Source organism: Tupaia chinensis, unplaced genomic scaffold (genome assembly GCF_000334495.1).
Source record: "Tupaia chinensis unplaced genomic scaffold, TupChi_1.0 Scaffold000054_1, whole genome shotgun sequence".
NCBI classification, from domain to species: Eukaryota; Metazoa; Chordata; class Mammalia; order Scandentia; family Tupaiidae; genus Tupaia; species Tupaia belangeri.
The window spans coordinates 7,994,053-8,011,991 of NW_006159512.1; the positions used below are offsets into that span (position 1 = coordinate 7,994,053).

At 38.2% G+C, this 17,939-nt stretch overlaps 1 protein-coding gene across 1 annotated transcript in view; it reads right to left on the bottom strand.

The window, feature by feature from the left end:
* Nucleotides 1-17,939, bottom strand: part of SLC41A2 (solute carrier family 41 member 2) — a 131,388-nt gene that overhangs the window by 20,353 nt on the left and 93,096 nt on the right. The window contains exons 9-10 of the mRNA XM_006141429.3: nucleotides 17,545-17,676; nucleotides 16,096-16,244 (exon numbers count right to left, since the gene is read on the bottom strand). Coding sequence (XP_006141491.1) covers nucleotides 16,096-16,244; nucleotides 17,545-17,676 — 281 coding nt within the window. The remainder of the gene's footprint in view (nucleotides 1-16,095; nucleotides 16,245-17,544; nucleotides 17,677-17,939) is intronic.

Below are 17,939 nucleotides of genomic sequence, written 5' to 3' on the forward strand. Positions count from 1 at the left end.
TTATGGAAAGATGCAATTAGCCAAGGTCCACCCTGAACAACGTAGGTGCTGTCTCTTCATCTTCTTCCTAACCCAAAGATAGGCTTGGTTCCAATACTACCCACCCCCTTCAAGTAGGAAGCCTTTTTGCAGGTTGCCTAGCAGAACATTTGACTGGAGAGTAAAATTCTCATTCAATTAAGAGTATTTACTAAGTGCCTTTCCAATGTGTTATTCAAATTTGATAAACCGGTTTTTAAAAATTATTTTTAAAGAATTATTTTATTTTATTAATCATTATTACTATTATTTTAATGTGACCAGAGAGAGACAGAGACAGAGAGAGGGAAAATGAGAAAGCTAGCCACCAGGGCTGGGCCTTGAACCACAGTCAGCCATGGGGAAGTCCAGTGCACTTTAACCACCATGCCATCTGCTGGCCCCAAGAAACACTTTAAAAATCCTTTTTTGGGGGGTGGGGACAGTCACTGGCATGGTAGTTAAGGCAGTTGGATCCCACATGGCTGACTGTGCAATTCAAGTCTCAGACTTAGCAGCTGGAAAAACACGTCTAGCATGTTGCCTGCATGCCCTGACTCCCAAGAGGAGAAAGAAGGGATGGCGGTGTAGCTATCTCCCTGTGAGGTGCTTGCTCATTTTCTCTCTCTCTCTTTTTTCTCTGTCTCTCTCTGGCAAGCAGACATATCCTATAGCAAATGATAACCTATGTGTGAAGCCACCTATATGCCTTTTCTCCTGCCCAGCAGAAAGGTTTGAACTTGAATTATATGGCCTTCATGCCTATGCTTTTCTTTGTGATTTTACTACATATAGTTGGATACCTAAATATGTATTTTGACATGGTTTTGAAATTAAAAAAACATGAAATTATACTGAATGTGTGCTTAAGTGACTTTTAAAAAAATGACACACACATCAAAATATTTATTGTGGGGCCAGCAGGTGATATGGTTGTTAAGGCACTGGATTCCCACATGGCAGACTGGTTTGAGTCCCAGACTCAGCAGCTTTAAATCACAACAAAGTGATAAGTGGTAAGTCTTTGAGTATGGATTATGGGCAATTTTGGCATTACTGTGTACATGTTGCTTTGTAAAAAAACAAAATTTCATAAACCCAAAAGAAAAAAAAAAAAAAGCCCCTGGACCAATTACCAAAATCCCCTCCCTAGCCTAGCCTAAACTCAGACCTATGTATTCACTTAAATAGGTGACACAAAGTCTCAGAAAACAGATTCAGAAAGGCAATTTTGAAATCTGTAGAAAATACAGAATTGAGGGATCAGCAGTTAGCATAATAGCTATGTCGCTGGACTCCCATGTAGTCGACCGCGGTTCGAGTCCCGGACCCAGTGACTTAAAACTCACGCTGGGCGCGTGTGCATGCGTGCCCAAGATCCCGAGAAGAGAATGAAGGAGAAGGGATTGTAGTGTGGCCATCTCTCCTGGGGGGTGATTTCTCACTTTCTGTCTCTCTGTCTCTCTCTGTCTTTAGGGCAAGCACATGCGCCTTATAGCAAAAACCTCTCCAAAAAAAAGAAAAAAAAGTAATAAATAAATACATAATTGATAGATCTAGAAAATGAAACTACCTGTAAAAATTTTAATTGCAGGAAAATGAAACTGTTAGAAGTATAGCTACAAATTTCTTTAAGAAAGGTAAAAACAAAGCAAGACAAAAACCTGAAGACAACTCCTTTTATTGAAAAGAAGGAGAGAAATAATGAGAAATTTAAAACCTAGAAAATAGATCTTGTCTTCATATGAAAGGATCTAAAATCACTGGTTAGAGACAGAATATGGAAAAAGGTGGAGTTTGGGGTTCAAGAGGATGGAACATGCTTAATTAATCTAATGATCATCTTGGGGAAAGCTGCCATAAGGAATGACAAGTAAGAAAGCCTACACACAACCAACGTGGGTTTCCAGAAGCCCTGAGATACACTATCATATAAGCATTTACAGATAATGATTACTGCTGCTATTGAAATGCCAGAACACTGTTGAAGAACAAAAAGATGTTGATTTGGCAAAAAAATCTCCATTGGATTTGGTTATTCAGCATATCTGTACCTGTAAGTGTATACATAAATTCTCACATATGTGAACTGAGACCTACAGAAGGAAGGAAGCTTGCAATAACAAAAAGAATGGTTAAATTATTTCTTTTTGAAATCACAAAGAGCATGTTAAGGCTTGGAGAAAATAACAGTTGTGTAAAAACAGACGTATAAATCAGTGCAAGAGAAGTGTTTCAAAGTAAACCCATGTATACAGGCCAGCTGGTGACATGGTGGTTAAGGTGGCTAGATCCCACATGGCTGATTGCATGGTTCAAGTCCTAGACCTGGCAGCTTGAGAAACACACCAGGCACTTGTGTGTGCATTTTCCAAATCTCGAGTGGAAAATGGAGGGAACAAGATTGCAGTGTAGCCTTCCCCCTTGGGGCTGCTTTCTCACTTTCTGTCTCTGAGTCTTCCTCTGGTGAGCACACATATCTGATAGCAAAAAGTTTTAAAAAGTAGACCCACATATATAGAGAAAACCGATTTTTGACAAAGATGCTAATGAAATTCAAGAAGGAAAGCGTAATCTTCCCACTAAATAGTTCTGGGACAGGCGGATATTCAGACTGAAAAATATGAACCTTAATCCTTATTTCATGCCATACACCAAAATTAACTCAAAACAGTCCTAGATCCAAACAAAAGCTAAAACTAGAGAAACACTAAAAGGAAATATGAGAAAGCTCTCATGACCTAGGGATAGGCAAAGATTTCTTAGGATGCAAAAAGCACCAATCATTTGAAAATACTGATAAAGTGAGTTTCATTAAAATGAAAACTTCTGGTTTTAAAATATATGGTACAAAAAATGAAAAGGCAATTTATAGACTGGGAGAAAATGTTTCCAATATGTGTATCTAACAAAGAACTCATATCCTGGCTATATAAAGAATTCTTACAAACTCAATAAGAAGTCAATTTAAAAAAAATGGACCTAAGAAAACAAAACAAAAAACATTATAAATAGTCAATAACCCATGAAAAGACAGTCAATATCATTAGTCATCAGATAAATGCAAATTCTGGTCACCAAGTGGCAAACAATACCAAGTGATGTGAAGTAACTGGAGCTCTCATACTAGCAGGAATCAGAAATGCTATAAGCACTTTGGAAAACAGGTTGGCAGTTTCTTATAAAGTTAAATACGTACTTTCTATAACACCTACAGATTCTCCTCTTAGGTTTTTCCCCAAGAGAAACTAAAACATGCCTATACAAAGACTTATACATGAATGTCCACAGTAGCTTCATGAGTGATGGCCCCACACTGGAAACAAACCAAATGTTCATTGGCTAGTAAACTGATAAAATGTGATTTATACTATAATACTACTCAGTCAAAAAAGAAAAGAAACAAACAAACAAAAAAACCCAAAAAACAAAAAACAAAGCAAACGACCAGCAGATGGCATAATGGTTACATCAATAGACTCCCACATAGTCATCCATGGTTCAAGTCTCAGACCCATGATTTAAAACTCACGCAGGGTACATGTCTGTGCCCAAAATCCCAAGAGGAGAATGGAGGAGAAGGGATTGTGGTATGGCCATTCCCCCAGGGGATCACTTCTCATTTTCTGTCTTTCTCTGTCTCTCCAGTGGGCACATACATCCTATAGCAAAAAATCTCTCTCTCTCTAGGGAAAAAAAAAAAAAAAAAAAGGAAAGAAAAGCAAACTACCAATACATGCAACAATATGAATGTTTCAAAATATTATGTTTGGTTAGACCTGTAACTTAGTGGTTGGGGGAGCTGCAAGCCACATGGTGAACTATGGTTTGAATCCTGATCCTGAAGGCTTGAAAATAACATGCTGGGTAAGTGTGTACACATGCCTATAAGAGTGCTTTCTCTCTCTTTTTCCCTCTAGCCTTTCTCTCCCTGTCTTTCTTTCTCCCTGTCTGGTGAACACATGTCCTTCCAGCAATTAAGAAAAATGTTGGGGGAACCAGCAGTTAGCGTAATGGCTATGTTGCTGGACTCCCACGTAGTCCACTGCGGTTCGCGTCCCGGACCCAGTGGCTTAAAACTCACACTGGGTGCGTGTGCGTGTGTGCCCAAGATCCCGAGAGGAGAATGGAGGAGAAGGGATTGCAGCGTGACCATCCCCTCTGGGGGGGTGATTTCTCACTTTCTATCTCTATGTCTCTCTCTGTCTGGCGAGCGCATGCGCCCTATAGCGAAAACCTCTCAAAAAATTTTTTTTTGTTCAGTAAAAGGAGACAAGACCTATATACTCAGATGATTTATATGAAATTCTAAAAGAGGGAAATACAACTTATGGTGACAAGCAACACATCACTGGTAGCCTGGAGCCAGGAATGGAAGGGAATTGATTGCAAAGAGGCACGAAGGAAGCTTTTGAAGGTGAAGATAATGTTCTATATGATTACGGTAGTTGTTACCTGGATACACACATTTGTCAAGACTCATCAAGTTCTATACTCTACATGGGTGTATCTTACTGCATACAAATTACACTTTGATATGTTGATTTTGAAAAACTGCCTTTGTAGGTTAGAGATTCCATCTTACATGATAGGTAGCAGTGTGCACTCTTCCCAGCAATAGCCAATACCAAGGGGCAGCAAATCAAATATGCTACAGGTCAAACATGGCCCTTTATGGCCCACAAGTTAAAAATGACTAGTTTTGTTTTTGTGGGTTTAAAAAAAAACAAAAAAACTAAAAAATAAAATCAGGGGTTGGGTGGTAGCACAGTAGTAACACAACTAGAGTCACCTTGGAAGGTTCTCAGTTTGCATCGGAGACCTCCCTTCCATGCCAGTACATGTGTGTGTTCAAGATCAAGGCTGGCTGAGGATGGGGGTGAATAGTGGTATAAAGGCCCTGCTTGGGCTGACCCTCTATGTCTCTCTCTCTATCTTTCTATGTCATGGAAGAAATAAACATATTTTTAAAGGATTATTTCATTTAACTTTATGTATGTATTTATTTATTTCAATTTTACCAGGGAGGGACAGAGTGAGGGAGAAAGTGAGAAAGCAAGCCACCTGGTCCAGGACTTGAACCGTAGTTGGCCATGTGGGAGTCCAGCGCCCCTAGCCACCACATCACCTACCAGCCCTGAAATAAACATTTTTTTCAAAATCAAAGGGAGAATAGTATTTTGTGACACATGAACAGTATATGAAATTCAATTCTCAGTGTCCATAAATAAAGCTTGATTGGGACACAGCCATACTCACTTATTTACATATTGTCTAGAGCTATTTTGGTGCTACCATGGCAGAGCTGAATACTTGCAAGAGACACCATATGGCCACAAGGCCTGAAATGTTTTCCATCTGGCCCTTTACGGAAAAACACGCTGACCCCTAGAGTACAGGACCCCTTTCTGTCGCCCTCCACTAACAAATAATGGGACTGACCAGGTTAAGCTCGCAATTATTTTATCCTGCGAAGAGAAGGTGTAACAGAGACTGTGGAGAAATACAAGTCTAACCTGAACTTTTTTCTTTTTTAAGAGGTTTTTGCAATAGGGTGCATACTCTTGCCAGAAAGACAGAGACAGTAAGAGGGAAGTGACAATGCACCCCCCAGGGGGTTGGCCATGCCACAGTCCCTTCTCCTCTATTCTCCTTCTGGGATCTTGGGCATACAAGCACACATGTTGGGCATGATTTTCAAGCTACTGGGTCCCTGAGTTGAACTGCAGTTGGCCACGTGGGAGTCCAGGGATGTAATTGCTAAGCCATCTGTCGGCCCCCTAAATTGAACTCTTATTTACCACTTAACTATATTATGTTGAGAAAGGTTTTTAAGCTTTTACTTGTTTAGATTTGTCACTTAGAAAGTAGGGAAGACAATCTATATTTCAGAGGCCTGCTTTATGAACTGAAATAATGTAAATAAAATATATGTCTCTGGTAGTAATAAGCATTTAATAAATATTAATTCATATTCTCCGTCTAAATTATTAGGTCGTTGGAAAAAATCATAACATATTTTTCTTTCTATGCAAAATTGTATCATGACTTTCCCAATGACACAGTAAGTAGATGAGATCAGTGACTTGTCAAATGGGGGACAAAAAGAATCAGGCTTATCATCTACCAACCAATTTTTCAATATAGAAAGCACAAGTTATTACTCCCTCCTTTGTCTCTGTTCATACCCCGGCAGAAGTTAGTTATCAAATTTATTTACTTTTTAAATTGCATGCCTATTACTATATTTAATATAATTTATATCCATGTAAATTATATAATCTTTTGTGTTTGGCTTCTTTTCTTGACCTTGGGTTTGTGAGAGTCCCAATATTGTTGTGAATGCATTGTGTCCTTGTCTAGTATTTCCTTTTAAAACTATTTACCTTTCAAAAAAAACTTTAAAGTTTAGCATTGTATTTAAATGGCTATGATGTTCAAATACCTACAGTGTTATAACGTTTAGTGTTCATTTTATTTGTTCTTGTTGAACATGTAATTCTACTTTTAAAAAACATGTCTTCAGATTATCTTATATATGTTTTGTCTCTCCAGACATGTTATGCATTATAATTTAGTTTTTCAAAGTTTCTTTATTTCTTCCATGAGCAAGAAGAGAGAGAAAGAAAGACAGCACCCCTAACAGGGTCTTGATACCACAATCTAATCCCAGCCTCAGTCAGCCCTGGATCACAGGCACATGCATGCCCAATATGCATAGGGATGTCTCCAGATGTGAACTCAGAATCTTTCCATGTGGGACAGCTTCACAGAGTATCAGTTTTACCACTGTGCCACCATCCAACCTTGTTATCCCTTTTAGAAGAACATTATCAGGTGTTTGTCCTATCACCCATACAAAATGCACTCACTGTACCTTGACTCTAATTCAACAGATACTTATTTGTACCTAACATGAAAAACACTGCAATGAGCTTTCTGGAACATTGAAAGAATAAGATAGTTATTGCCTTCAGTGAGATAAGAATCTAAATAAAAAATGTAATTGAAACACCTAAAATAACTCATGAGTAATACAAAGTTGAACATCCATGCTACAAATATGTACTATGGCAGGCAGGGTGTTGGGTAGAGGCCAACATGATGAAGAAATCATAACCCTGAATGACCTTAAACTCTGGATGTCTTATTAGAAAAATTTCTCAGGAAACTGTAACTGGTGGGACAGATTCCTAAAGATATAAATTCCATTGAAGGAGATAAACAATTAGAGGTTGTCAACAAAAAGTTGTCCATTGCTTTGGCTGATATAGTAAATAACAGTCCAATTCCTGGAGGCACAACTGGGGGATTATTTTTCTTACTCAAAGTAGTTATAGTTATGAGATAATAGTTATAGAAAACAGAATGGCTTTGGACTGTGTTTTGGCCAACCAAAACCATAGCTGACACCCATGCTAGACCTGAATAAACGTTATAGGTAAAATGAAATGATCTGTGGCAACATGAAAAGAAGCCTGGACACCTGAGATTTGTTTTCTTGTTCAGACCTAAAAATGCTACATTTTTTTCTGTTTTTCAAATTTATTCATGTTTTTAATTGATGTATGAAATCGTGTGTATGTATCATATACAACATGATATTCTAAGCATATACACATTGTGAAGTGGTTTAATCTAGCTAATTAAAGAGTGTACTGCCCTACTTCATTATCATCTTTGTGGTTGAAAAAATGGTTGAACTCTCAGCATTTTTCAACAACATGGCATATCTCATTAACATTTCCTGGGAGTGCAAAGTTCTCGCACTCCCAGGAAAAGGCTGATTGCTCTTTGGGCATGGCAACAAGTCACATCAAAACTGGTTTGAAATTCATTCAACCAATAAGCAACTGACCTTATCAAACATGCTTTCAAAACCAGTCAATCAATGACCATCGTTGTTTCCAAAGTAGCCAGTTAGGAACCAACTCAGCCCAATAAACACACTCCTGGGGGTCAAACAACAGTCATATCCAACTAACTGTATCTCCCCAGATGACATCAATCCATTCATGCTTTCGAATATCTGCTAATTTGTGAACTCCATACTTCCCTAAAATCCTACATAAGATCAACAGTTTGCTCTGCTTATGCCTGATCCCAGCCTAGCTCCCTCACAATAGTACAACTTTATCTCCTTACTTCAGCCACAGAGTGATGGCCTCATCATCCTTTGACACCCTTTAAACACTCTTTTAATAAATGCAAACATCTTTAGGAACTTTTTGCTTTAATACAATTCTCTTGATAGCACAAAAATAGTTTCGATTGACTTTGTCATACTGAATGTATATGGAATTTTATATTTATAATAAAAATGTAGTATAGTGCTAAACATTTTCAAACACAGTTTCAAACTTTAAATTATAGAGTCATCAGGGTCAGCATGTGGCATAGTGATTAGGGTATTGGACTCCCAGATGGTTGACCATGGTTGGAGTCACAGACCTGGCAACTTGCTTTCTCATTTTCCATCTCTTACTGTCTGTCTCTCTGATGACTATATTTTAAAAAAATGATGATAATAATAATAATAAATAAAATGTTAAAATTATAGTCATTTAGACCACTGTATTTGGGAGGGATATTCTGGTGTCACAGTCAACCAAGATTTTATTCTGGCAAACCGAGTACCAGTTTGTAAGGCCTTTCAATGAAGTATTTACACATAGCTACGTTATGTTGTATAGATAATGTGGAAATTATTCTAAGCCATGTCTATAATCTGTCTGTAATCTCAGCAGGATTCAGACCCTAACTTCCCAAGCAGAACACCTGAGAAAGGATGGCTGAGCTTCTCTGGTTCTACCTTTGACTTTGTCAGGCATGGCAAGACTGAAAAGAGCTCTCTTCCCAGCACTTTGCTATGTGGGAATCCAGCCTGCTATGCTCCAACAGAGCAGACATTCATGTCATCTGTGCATTACTGGTCTGCAGCCCAAGCTCCAGAATTAACCATAAGTAAGGATTTAGGAAAGTGTCTCAAATTTAAGACCCCATAACCTAAGCTACTATAGTCTAATCACACTATTATATCACAAAAATGCAATTACGAGGCTTCTTAAAAAATCCCCCAAAAACACCTGCTTCAATATCCTACTTTAAGGTAACCATATTAATCAAATCTCAAAGTTGAAGCTGATATTTTTACACCTAGAAAAAGGAAATTCTAGGAACTGCTGTTCTTCCTCTCATATCTCCGTTATTACTCTCTACACGCTTCTTTAATGGAAGCTGATAGACAGAAACCAATTAAGTGACAGAGGCAGTGCAGTCATACAAAAAGAATAAAGAGATTCTTACTTCTCAGTTGGAATCTTGCAGATTTAGAACCCAAGGTTCCAGAAGAGAGCGTGAATGAGATCTGGCAACCTGTTAAAATCCCCTAGTTGCCGCAATCCTCCAACTTCCAGTAGTTTTTGCCATAGGGTGGGTGCCAAAAATTGAAAGAAAAAAAATCCCCTAGTTGCTTATAAGGCTCTTTCTTTTGAGATGCCATCTGGGGATAGGATTTGGGAATTAAAAAAGACATAAGCACACCATTAAATAAAGGCCTACTATGTGCCAGGTCCTTAAATATTGTAGCTACTGTGCAAGGAAGATGCATTATCTTCCTTTTATATGCAAGGACAAGAAGACGCCAAGGAATTTAGTAACTTCTCCAGAGTAAAGCTAATCAACTTGCCCGGCTACTGGGTGGCTGGTTAATCGGGGATACCGTTCATGGTCATGTTGCCATCATGCGGCTACATTCTTGCTTATTTAAAAGAATGACTCTTGGGGCCTACAGTTTACATGGTGATTAAGGCATTGGATTCCCATGTGGCTGACTGGCTGACTGCAGTTCAAGTCCTAGAACTGGTGGCTTGAAATTCACATGGGGTATGTGTGAGGACAAGCCCAAAATCCTGAGAGGAGAATGGAGGAGAAGGGACTTGGTATGGCCATCCCCCCAGGGATGATTTCTTGCTTTCTGTTTCTGTCTTTCTCTCCAGTGAGTGCACATGCCCTACAACAAAAATATCTCCAAAAAATTACATTAATTAGAAGTTGGAGTATTACTATTTCACAAGAAGCAGTTTTATATTTATTGTTATTAACTCAAGTTTCTTAGCAGCTATAACACATATTCTGAACCCTCCTCCAGAAGACTCTGGTAAGATATTTTCAAAGAATCAAAGGCAGATGCAGAGTTCAATTGATTCTGATGCTACAAAGAAAGAAGACTATTGTTATAAGAAAGTTAGTCTTAGATTCTTCTCTAGCTGAATCATACATTTAAGTCTTATCTACAGCTAAGAGAAGACAGTTAAGGGCAGGGACAATGTCTTCTATTTCCTTTAAAAAAAAAGTTTTTTTTTTTTTCTTTTTTTGGAGAGGTTTTTCGCTATAGGGCGCGTGCGCTTGCCAGACAGACAGAGAGAGACATAGAGACAGAAAGCAAGAAATCATCCCCCAGGGGGGATGGTCATGCCGCAATCCCTTCTCCTCCATTCTCCTCTCAGGATCTTGGGCATGCACACACATGCGCCCGGTGAGAGTTTTAAGCCACTGGGTCCGGGATGCGAACCGCAGTCAACTACGTGGGAGTCCAGCGACATAGCCATTATGCTAACTGCTGGTTCCCCCCAAAAAAGTTTATATGTTTCTTCTATGAGCTAGAGATATAGACAGACAGAGAGAAAGAAATAGAGAGACGGCACCTCTGGCAGGGTCTTGATGCCACAATCTGTCCCTAGCCTCAGCCAACCCCAGATTATGGGCATATATGGGCATGTGTGTGCCTGGATTACCCCGGGAGGTTCCAGACTTGAACCTAGAGCCTTCCCATGTGGATCGGCCATGACCGAGCATCACATTTTACCTTGGCATCACTGACCAAGCCCAGTGTCTTTTATTTCTTTGGTACAGTGTGGCACAGTACTTAGTCCACTCTCTGGACAGGTAACCTCATACCAACTCATCCTTATTACTGAAGAAAAACAAACTCAAAATGTAATGTGACCAGTGGTGCATCCAACATGAATGCCTTGCAGCACAGAACATTGGCCTTCGTGTGTTCCAACGATTGCTCCTGGGGCCTGGGCAAGAACATGAGGAGGGTATAACCATCACAGCTACTAACTGTGGTTTATTGACCTTGACATCACTAATAAAACCACATTTAATAGGTTCCTGCTAATTGCAAGACATATAAGTAGCCCCCAAAATATAATTTGTGGCATATAAGTGGATTAATTTTAAAAATAGTTTCAAAAAATGGAGTTAGTGTGTGCCAAGGGGTAAACTAAGAAATTAACTCAACTATTTCAAATGCCAAATAATTACAAACTTGAGTTGACTTTTTATTTGGAGTAAGAAACAGTCAGCTATAGGAACAACATTAGAGAGCTGATACACTCTGAGAAAACACATATGTTAACATCTGAAATATAAACCTTAATTTAAAAACTCCTTACTATGGAAAAATTTGAACATACACAAAACAGCATTAAAAATCAAGCCCACTCACTCTCAGATACCATCACTCAGCTTTACCTATTACCAACTCAAGAACAATTTACTCTTTCCTTTCCTTTTCCCTAGAAATCAAGTCATTTAATCTCTAAATATTTCAGTAAAACCTTACATTTTTCTCTCTCTTTTTTTATTTTTATTTATTTTTTTCTTTGAGAGATTTTTCTCTATAGGGCATGTGTACTCGCTGGAGAGAAAGAGAAAAACAGAGAGACAAAAAGTGAGAGATCACCCCCCAGGAAGATGATCACACCAAAATCCCTTCTCCTCCATTATTCTCTTGGGATTTTGAGCATGCACACACATGCACACACCTGGTGTGAATTTTAAGCTGCCAGATCTGGGACTTAAACTGCAGTCGACTATGTGGGAGTCCAGTGACACAACCATTAGGCTATCTGCTAGTCCCACAACCTTACATTTTTAACCATCATTGTTAGAATTTGTGGGCCTGTGTGTTCTGTTATTTTTTTTATTCTATTTTAAGTTTTTGCCAAGTGTGTGCACTTACCAGAGAAAGAGATAGTAGGAGGAAAAGTGATCAATCATCTCCCAGAGGGGATGGCCATGCTGCAATCTCTTGTTCTCCATTCTCCTCCTGGGATTTTGGGAACATACACACACACGTGCCTGGCATGATTTTCAAGCCAACAGGTCCAGGACTTGAACTGTTGTCAGCCATGTGGGAGTCCAGTGCCTTAACCACTACACCACCTGCTGGCCTCATGTATTTTCTTTTTTTATTATTCATGATTTTAAATACCAATGCAAATGAATGACAGGAAATCCATGTTTATTAAAAGCAAGGAGAAGAAAATTTATGTATTTGTTGGTTCTTCTAGACCTTCTAAAACCTAAAAGTTATAAAAATTTCTCCTTTCTCCATACAACAATAAATAAAAATTTTCTTTTCAGTCAATGAGACAGACACATAAACAGATAAAATTAATAAGATATGGAAAAGACTAGGATAATGATATTCACTGTGAAAACAGAGAAAAAGGCCACTCAGGACAAATTACATTTCAAGAAAGGCTTCGAGGAAGAGATGACATCTGAATTAATGCAAAAGTGCAAGAGAAGATTATTACTATGTCATTATAAAAATCCAACATCAAGTTTCCTTCAAAGTTCCTTCATTTAGCTGGTTACAGAGTGAAGAGGAAGGCTTTTCAAAGAGAATAAAGCCTCAAGGACTGAAAAAGCAGCCACTATGTCATATCCTGTGGGGAACACCCAAGAGAAAAGACTTGGTCTCCACCCTCCAGGAGGCAGGGATCTAGATGAAGAGAAATTAATGATGCATTAGAAAATTTTATGTAAGGTGTCAGCCAGTGGCCTGGAGGTTGAGGCAGCTGGATCCCACATGACTGACAGTGCAGTTTAAGTTCCAGATGCAGTGGCTTGAAAACCATGTTGGGAGTGAGTGTGCGTGTGAGTGTGTGTGTGTATATCCAAAATCCTAAAAGGAGGGAGAGATAGAGGACAAGGAATGACAGTGTGAGCATTTCCATGGAGAAAGGGGTGGTTTCTTGCCCTCAAACCACTCCCCGCCCCACCCCCTCTCTCCCTAGTGAGCTCATGTGTCTTCTGGCAAAAAAAAATTTTTTTTGGAGAGGTTTTTGCTATAGGGTGCATGCACTCGCCAGAAAGACAGAGAGAGACAGAGAGACAGAAAGCGAGAAATCACCTCCCAGGGGGGTTGGCCTCACCACAATCTCTTCTCCTCCATTCTCCTCTCAGGATCTTGGGGCACACACACACTCGCCCAGTGTGAGTTTAAGCGACCGGGTCCGGGACTCGAACTGCAGTCAGCTACATGGGAGTTTAGCAACATAGCCATTACACTAACTGCTGGTCCTTCTTCTGGCAAATTTTTTAAAAAAGAAAAATCTTACTATATAATATTGAATCAAAATATAGAATTGAGGGATGAAAAGAATGATGTGGTCTAAAATATTTGAGTAAGAACTGGGACTTAACCCAAGGTTTTGAATATTAATTTAACACAGATTATAAAGGGAAATCAATCAAGTAAAAAATATTAAAAGGTAAATCTTAAGCGATCAAGGATTCTTTGTCATTAAAAAGTTATTTCTTGGAACAGCTGACGGTGTAATGGTTATGTCACTGGACTCCCATGTAGTCGACCATGGTTTGAGTCCTGGACCTGGTAACTTGAAACTCACACTGGGTGTGTGTGTGTGCCCAAGATCCCAAGAGGAGAATGGAGGAGAAGAGACTGTGGCGTGGCCATCCTCCCAGGGTGTTATTTCTTGCTTTCTGTCTCTCTGTCTCCCTCTGTCTTTCCGGCAGGTGCACACGCTCTATAGCAAAAATCTCTTTAAAAAAGAAAAAGTTATTCCTTTGTTCTGTCCATCTGTAGATTTCTGAAACAATGTGGTGAAGGTCAAGATATTTTATCCAGCGTTCAAAGATTTGTGTGTATAAGCATGTGTGTGTACAGGTGTTTACGTGTGTGTATTTTTGGACAGAACAAGAAGACTGGATCTGGGAATTCACAATCTCATTCTAAGATGTTCCACTAGAATAATGCATAATGTCAGATGCAAATGCAAAGATCTATTCTGGAAGATGCCTGATTTGGGGGGAAAAGCAAAATCCATAAACATAAAAATTATAAAAGATACAAGAAAATTCAATCAACAAAGAAAATATTTTCTAGTTGTCATTCAGAGATCAATGGCCCACCGTTCGCAATTGTATGTTGAATAACACCAACAATAACTATACCATCAGCTAACACTTACACAGCATCTTCTATGTGGCCACCTTTATATGAGTAACTCATTTGACCCTCAAAGCAGCCAGTGTGGTAGATATTACTATTCCTCCCATGTGACAGAGAGGGTGAGACTCAGATAGATTAATAATTTCTTTTTCCTGAACTCTAGTTTTTCAAACTTCACTGGTGAGAGTTTAGATCAAAGAACAGAAAAGGACATGTAAATATTCTGTGAGAACAGGCTGAAATCTACTTTAAAAAAAAATAAACCCAGAAAAAGTTTATCTTTCATCAGGCTAAGTAAAGTGATATATGATAGTATGTTGGCATTAAACCATAAACATAAATGTCAAATCAATCATTGAGTCTAACAGGTAGAGTTGCAAATAGGAGCACTCTCTAGAAATGGAATGTTTATCAACAGACCAAAGACGATCTCTAAATCTTTACCATGGGATTGAGGAAAGCATCTTTTTTATAATACTTACACACACAAAGAACAGCATCAGCTATAAATGAAAACAATAATAAATGATCATATCATATACAGCAATAAAAGTAGCCAGCAGTAAAAAATGCATTTCAAATAACACTTGTCCCTAGTGAACAGTAGAAAAATATTACTCCCAGATACAGTTAGCTGGTTTTTCTTTCAAGCTCTGAAAACCAGCCATATATATATATATATATATATATGTATATATATTATTATATTACATTATAATTTTGGTTAATATAGTAGTGTTTGCTGCAGACTAGGAGTCCTTTGGAATAGAATCTGAATTCATTCTTCTTGGGACAAAACCCACCCCCCTGCAGCTAATAAATCAAATATTTATTGAGTAAATAAATGATATGATAAATGACTTCTAATAAAATCTAAGGCACTGTAAAGCATTATAAAAAATTCTGGGACCAGAAGATGGCATAATGGTTATGTAGTTGGACTCCCATTTAGTTGACTGTGGTTCAAGTCTCAGACCTGGTGGCTTAAAACTCATGCTGGGCGCATGTGCATGCATGCCCAAAGTCCTGAGAGGAAAATGGAGGAGGAGGGATTGTGGCGTGCCCATCCCCCTGGGTGGTGATTTCTGACTTTCTGTCTCTCTTTTTCTCCGACAAGTGCACATGCCCTATAGCAAAAAATCTCTCTCTAAAAAACAAACAAACAAACAACAACAACAACAAAAACCCAAGAAGCATTATACAAATTTTTTAAATATCAATTAATTGTAGGGGTTTGTTATTTTATGAGTAGATTACGATTTCACTTACCTAGCATTTAAGACTTTTTTCACCAGCCTTAATCTACCTTAACTTTATCTCAACTACTACCTACTCTTAGAGTCTATACATGAATTACTTTGTTTTAACTTAGTTATGTTCAAAAGTTTCTGATAATGCAGCTCTCTCATTATAGAATATTGAGTATACTTAACATTTTGATAATGTATTATAACCAAGCAATAATAAAAATAGGAGAAAAATAAGCATTTTAAATAAAAATAAAAATTAAAAATTAAATAGAATAAATAATTATTTTAAGAAATCTATTAGAAATTGTGTTTATACTAAACAAGAGAGCCAAAAATGGAAACATGTAGAATCCAGGAAACAGAAAATCCAAAAGTTCTATATATCAGATCATTTTAAAGTGCTCCTGAGCTTATTGGTTTTAAGAGATCAAATCAACACAGAAGAATTCAGTTGATTTTTGAAATGTAAAACATGTCACATGCCTTTAGATTTAGAGTTATACTTCTACAGCAAACTGAGAAGAAAAGAGATTTTGAGAGGTTTTTAACTCTTACCTGTAACACAGCAGCAAAGAGGTACACTACTACGAAGATCACAGTTAAAGAAGTATGACCACTTTTCATCAAATGAATCGTGTAGAGGAAAATTAAATGTCCAGGAATCACTAAAAGCAGCAGAACTTGGGCAGACTTATTATTTACTCCTGTAATATATAATGTGATTAAAATTAAGTCATATTTTGGTTAATGATAGGTCACAGTTATCAAAATTTCAGGACTACTCTCTAGTCACAATACTGCATAGCATCATGTAAAAATTCCATTGCAAAAAATAAATTTCAGCAAGTTATAATTGGCTTAATTCTTTGAAAGGCCCATTATATACAAGTGCTAATTTAATTAAAAGTGGTTGATAAAAACTTGCAGTGAAGAACAGTAGTCAGATCTTAGTATTTATCACTTTAAAAAGAGAAGACAAAATAGCATGTTTTACTTTTGAGAGTGCTATCACTGGTATTACAAAGGCTGCGTGTTTTTGATCTTCATTCAGAAGTCAATAATCGTTTATTTTCGTTGGCAAAAAAGAGCAACAAAGATTGTGAGGTTTAAAATTGTGGTCTTGGGAACCAGCAGTTAGTGTAATGGCTATGTCACTGGACTCCCACGTAGTCGACCGTGGTTCGTGTCCCGGACCCGGTGGCGTAAAACTCACGCCGGGCGCATGTGCGTGCGTGCCCAAGATCCCGAGAGGAGAATGGAGGAGAAGGGACTGCGGGGTGACCATCCCCCCTGGGGGGTGATTTCTTGCTTTCTGTCTCTATGTCCCTCTCTGTCTGTCTGGCGAGCACATGCGCCCTATAGCAAAAATCTCTCCAAAAAAAAAAAAAAAAAAGTAAAACTGTGGTCTTAGTGTTTTCCTGGTTGACATAAAAATTACACTCTTCTCATCCTGTCTGTTTGGGATCAAAGGGACCAGCAGGTGGTGTGGTGGTTAAGGCACTGGACACTCCTACATGGCTGACCAGGGTTCAAGTCCTGAACCTGGTGACATACTTTCTCACTTTCCTTCTCTCTGTGTATCTCTCTCTGGTCAAATTAAAATAAATGAATGAGTAAATAAAATAAAATAAATAATTATAGAGAAAAAATGACTACACTTAGGCCAAAAAAAAATTAATATAGGAAAGATAGTACATCTATCTCCCTAATCACCAAAGAAAAAACCATCACACATCTTGTTTTTCTCTGTGTATATGGTTCTTGTTTTCTGATTAATAAACAAGGTATCTCAGAGAGAGGAATAAAAGGAAAAAATTATATGCAAAGACCCAGAGCAACTGCAGAATTGACACATGACTTTTTGCCCACTGCGATTAGCTCTCAGAAATACAAAAGTGCGCAACCCCTGCCAACAAAATCTGTATTCAACCAATGTTGCCTCTTTAACATCTCAGAGAGCAAAAGTTATTGACATAAAATATGCAAAAATCCGCAAGCACATACCTGGACCAAAAAAAGTTCTGAAGGGGTAATAACAACCTTTTGGTTCATCAGGCAGCTCTCCTGGAATGCTATGTAAATGGAGGTAGGTAGAAATCCTGCTAGCCTGAATGGCCACCAAATTACCACCAATACCTGAAACATAAGGAAAAACAAGGCAGTTACCCTCATATTTTAACCAACTTGCATAAATCCAACCAAAAGTAAGTTTCTTTTGTCACATTCTGGGCCCATAAAGCACAATGGAGTTCTTGTGTAGATAAAGTTTATATAGAAAAGAGATCATTAAACAAAAATAAATAAATAAATAAATAAGAGCTGGGGAAGGGTGAGGAAGAAGGGGTACCTGACCAGACTGCTTACTGACTATGATTCCTACCTATGGACGATGTGACTGA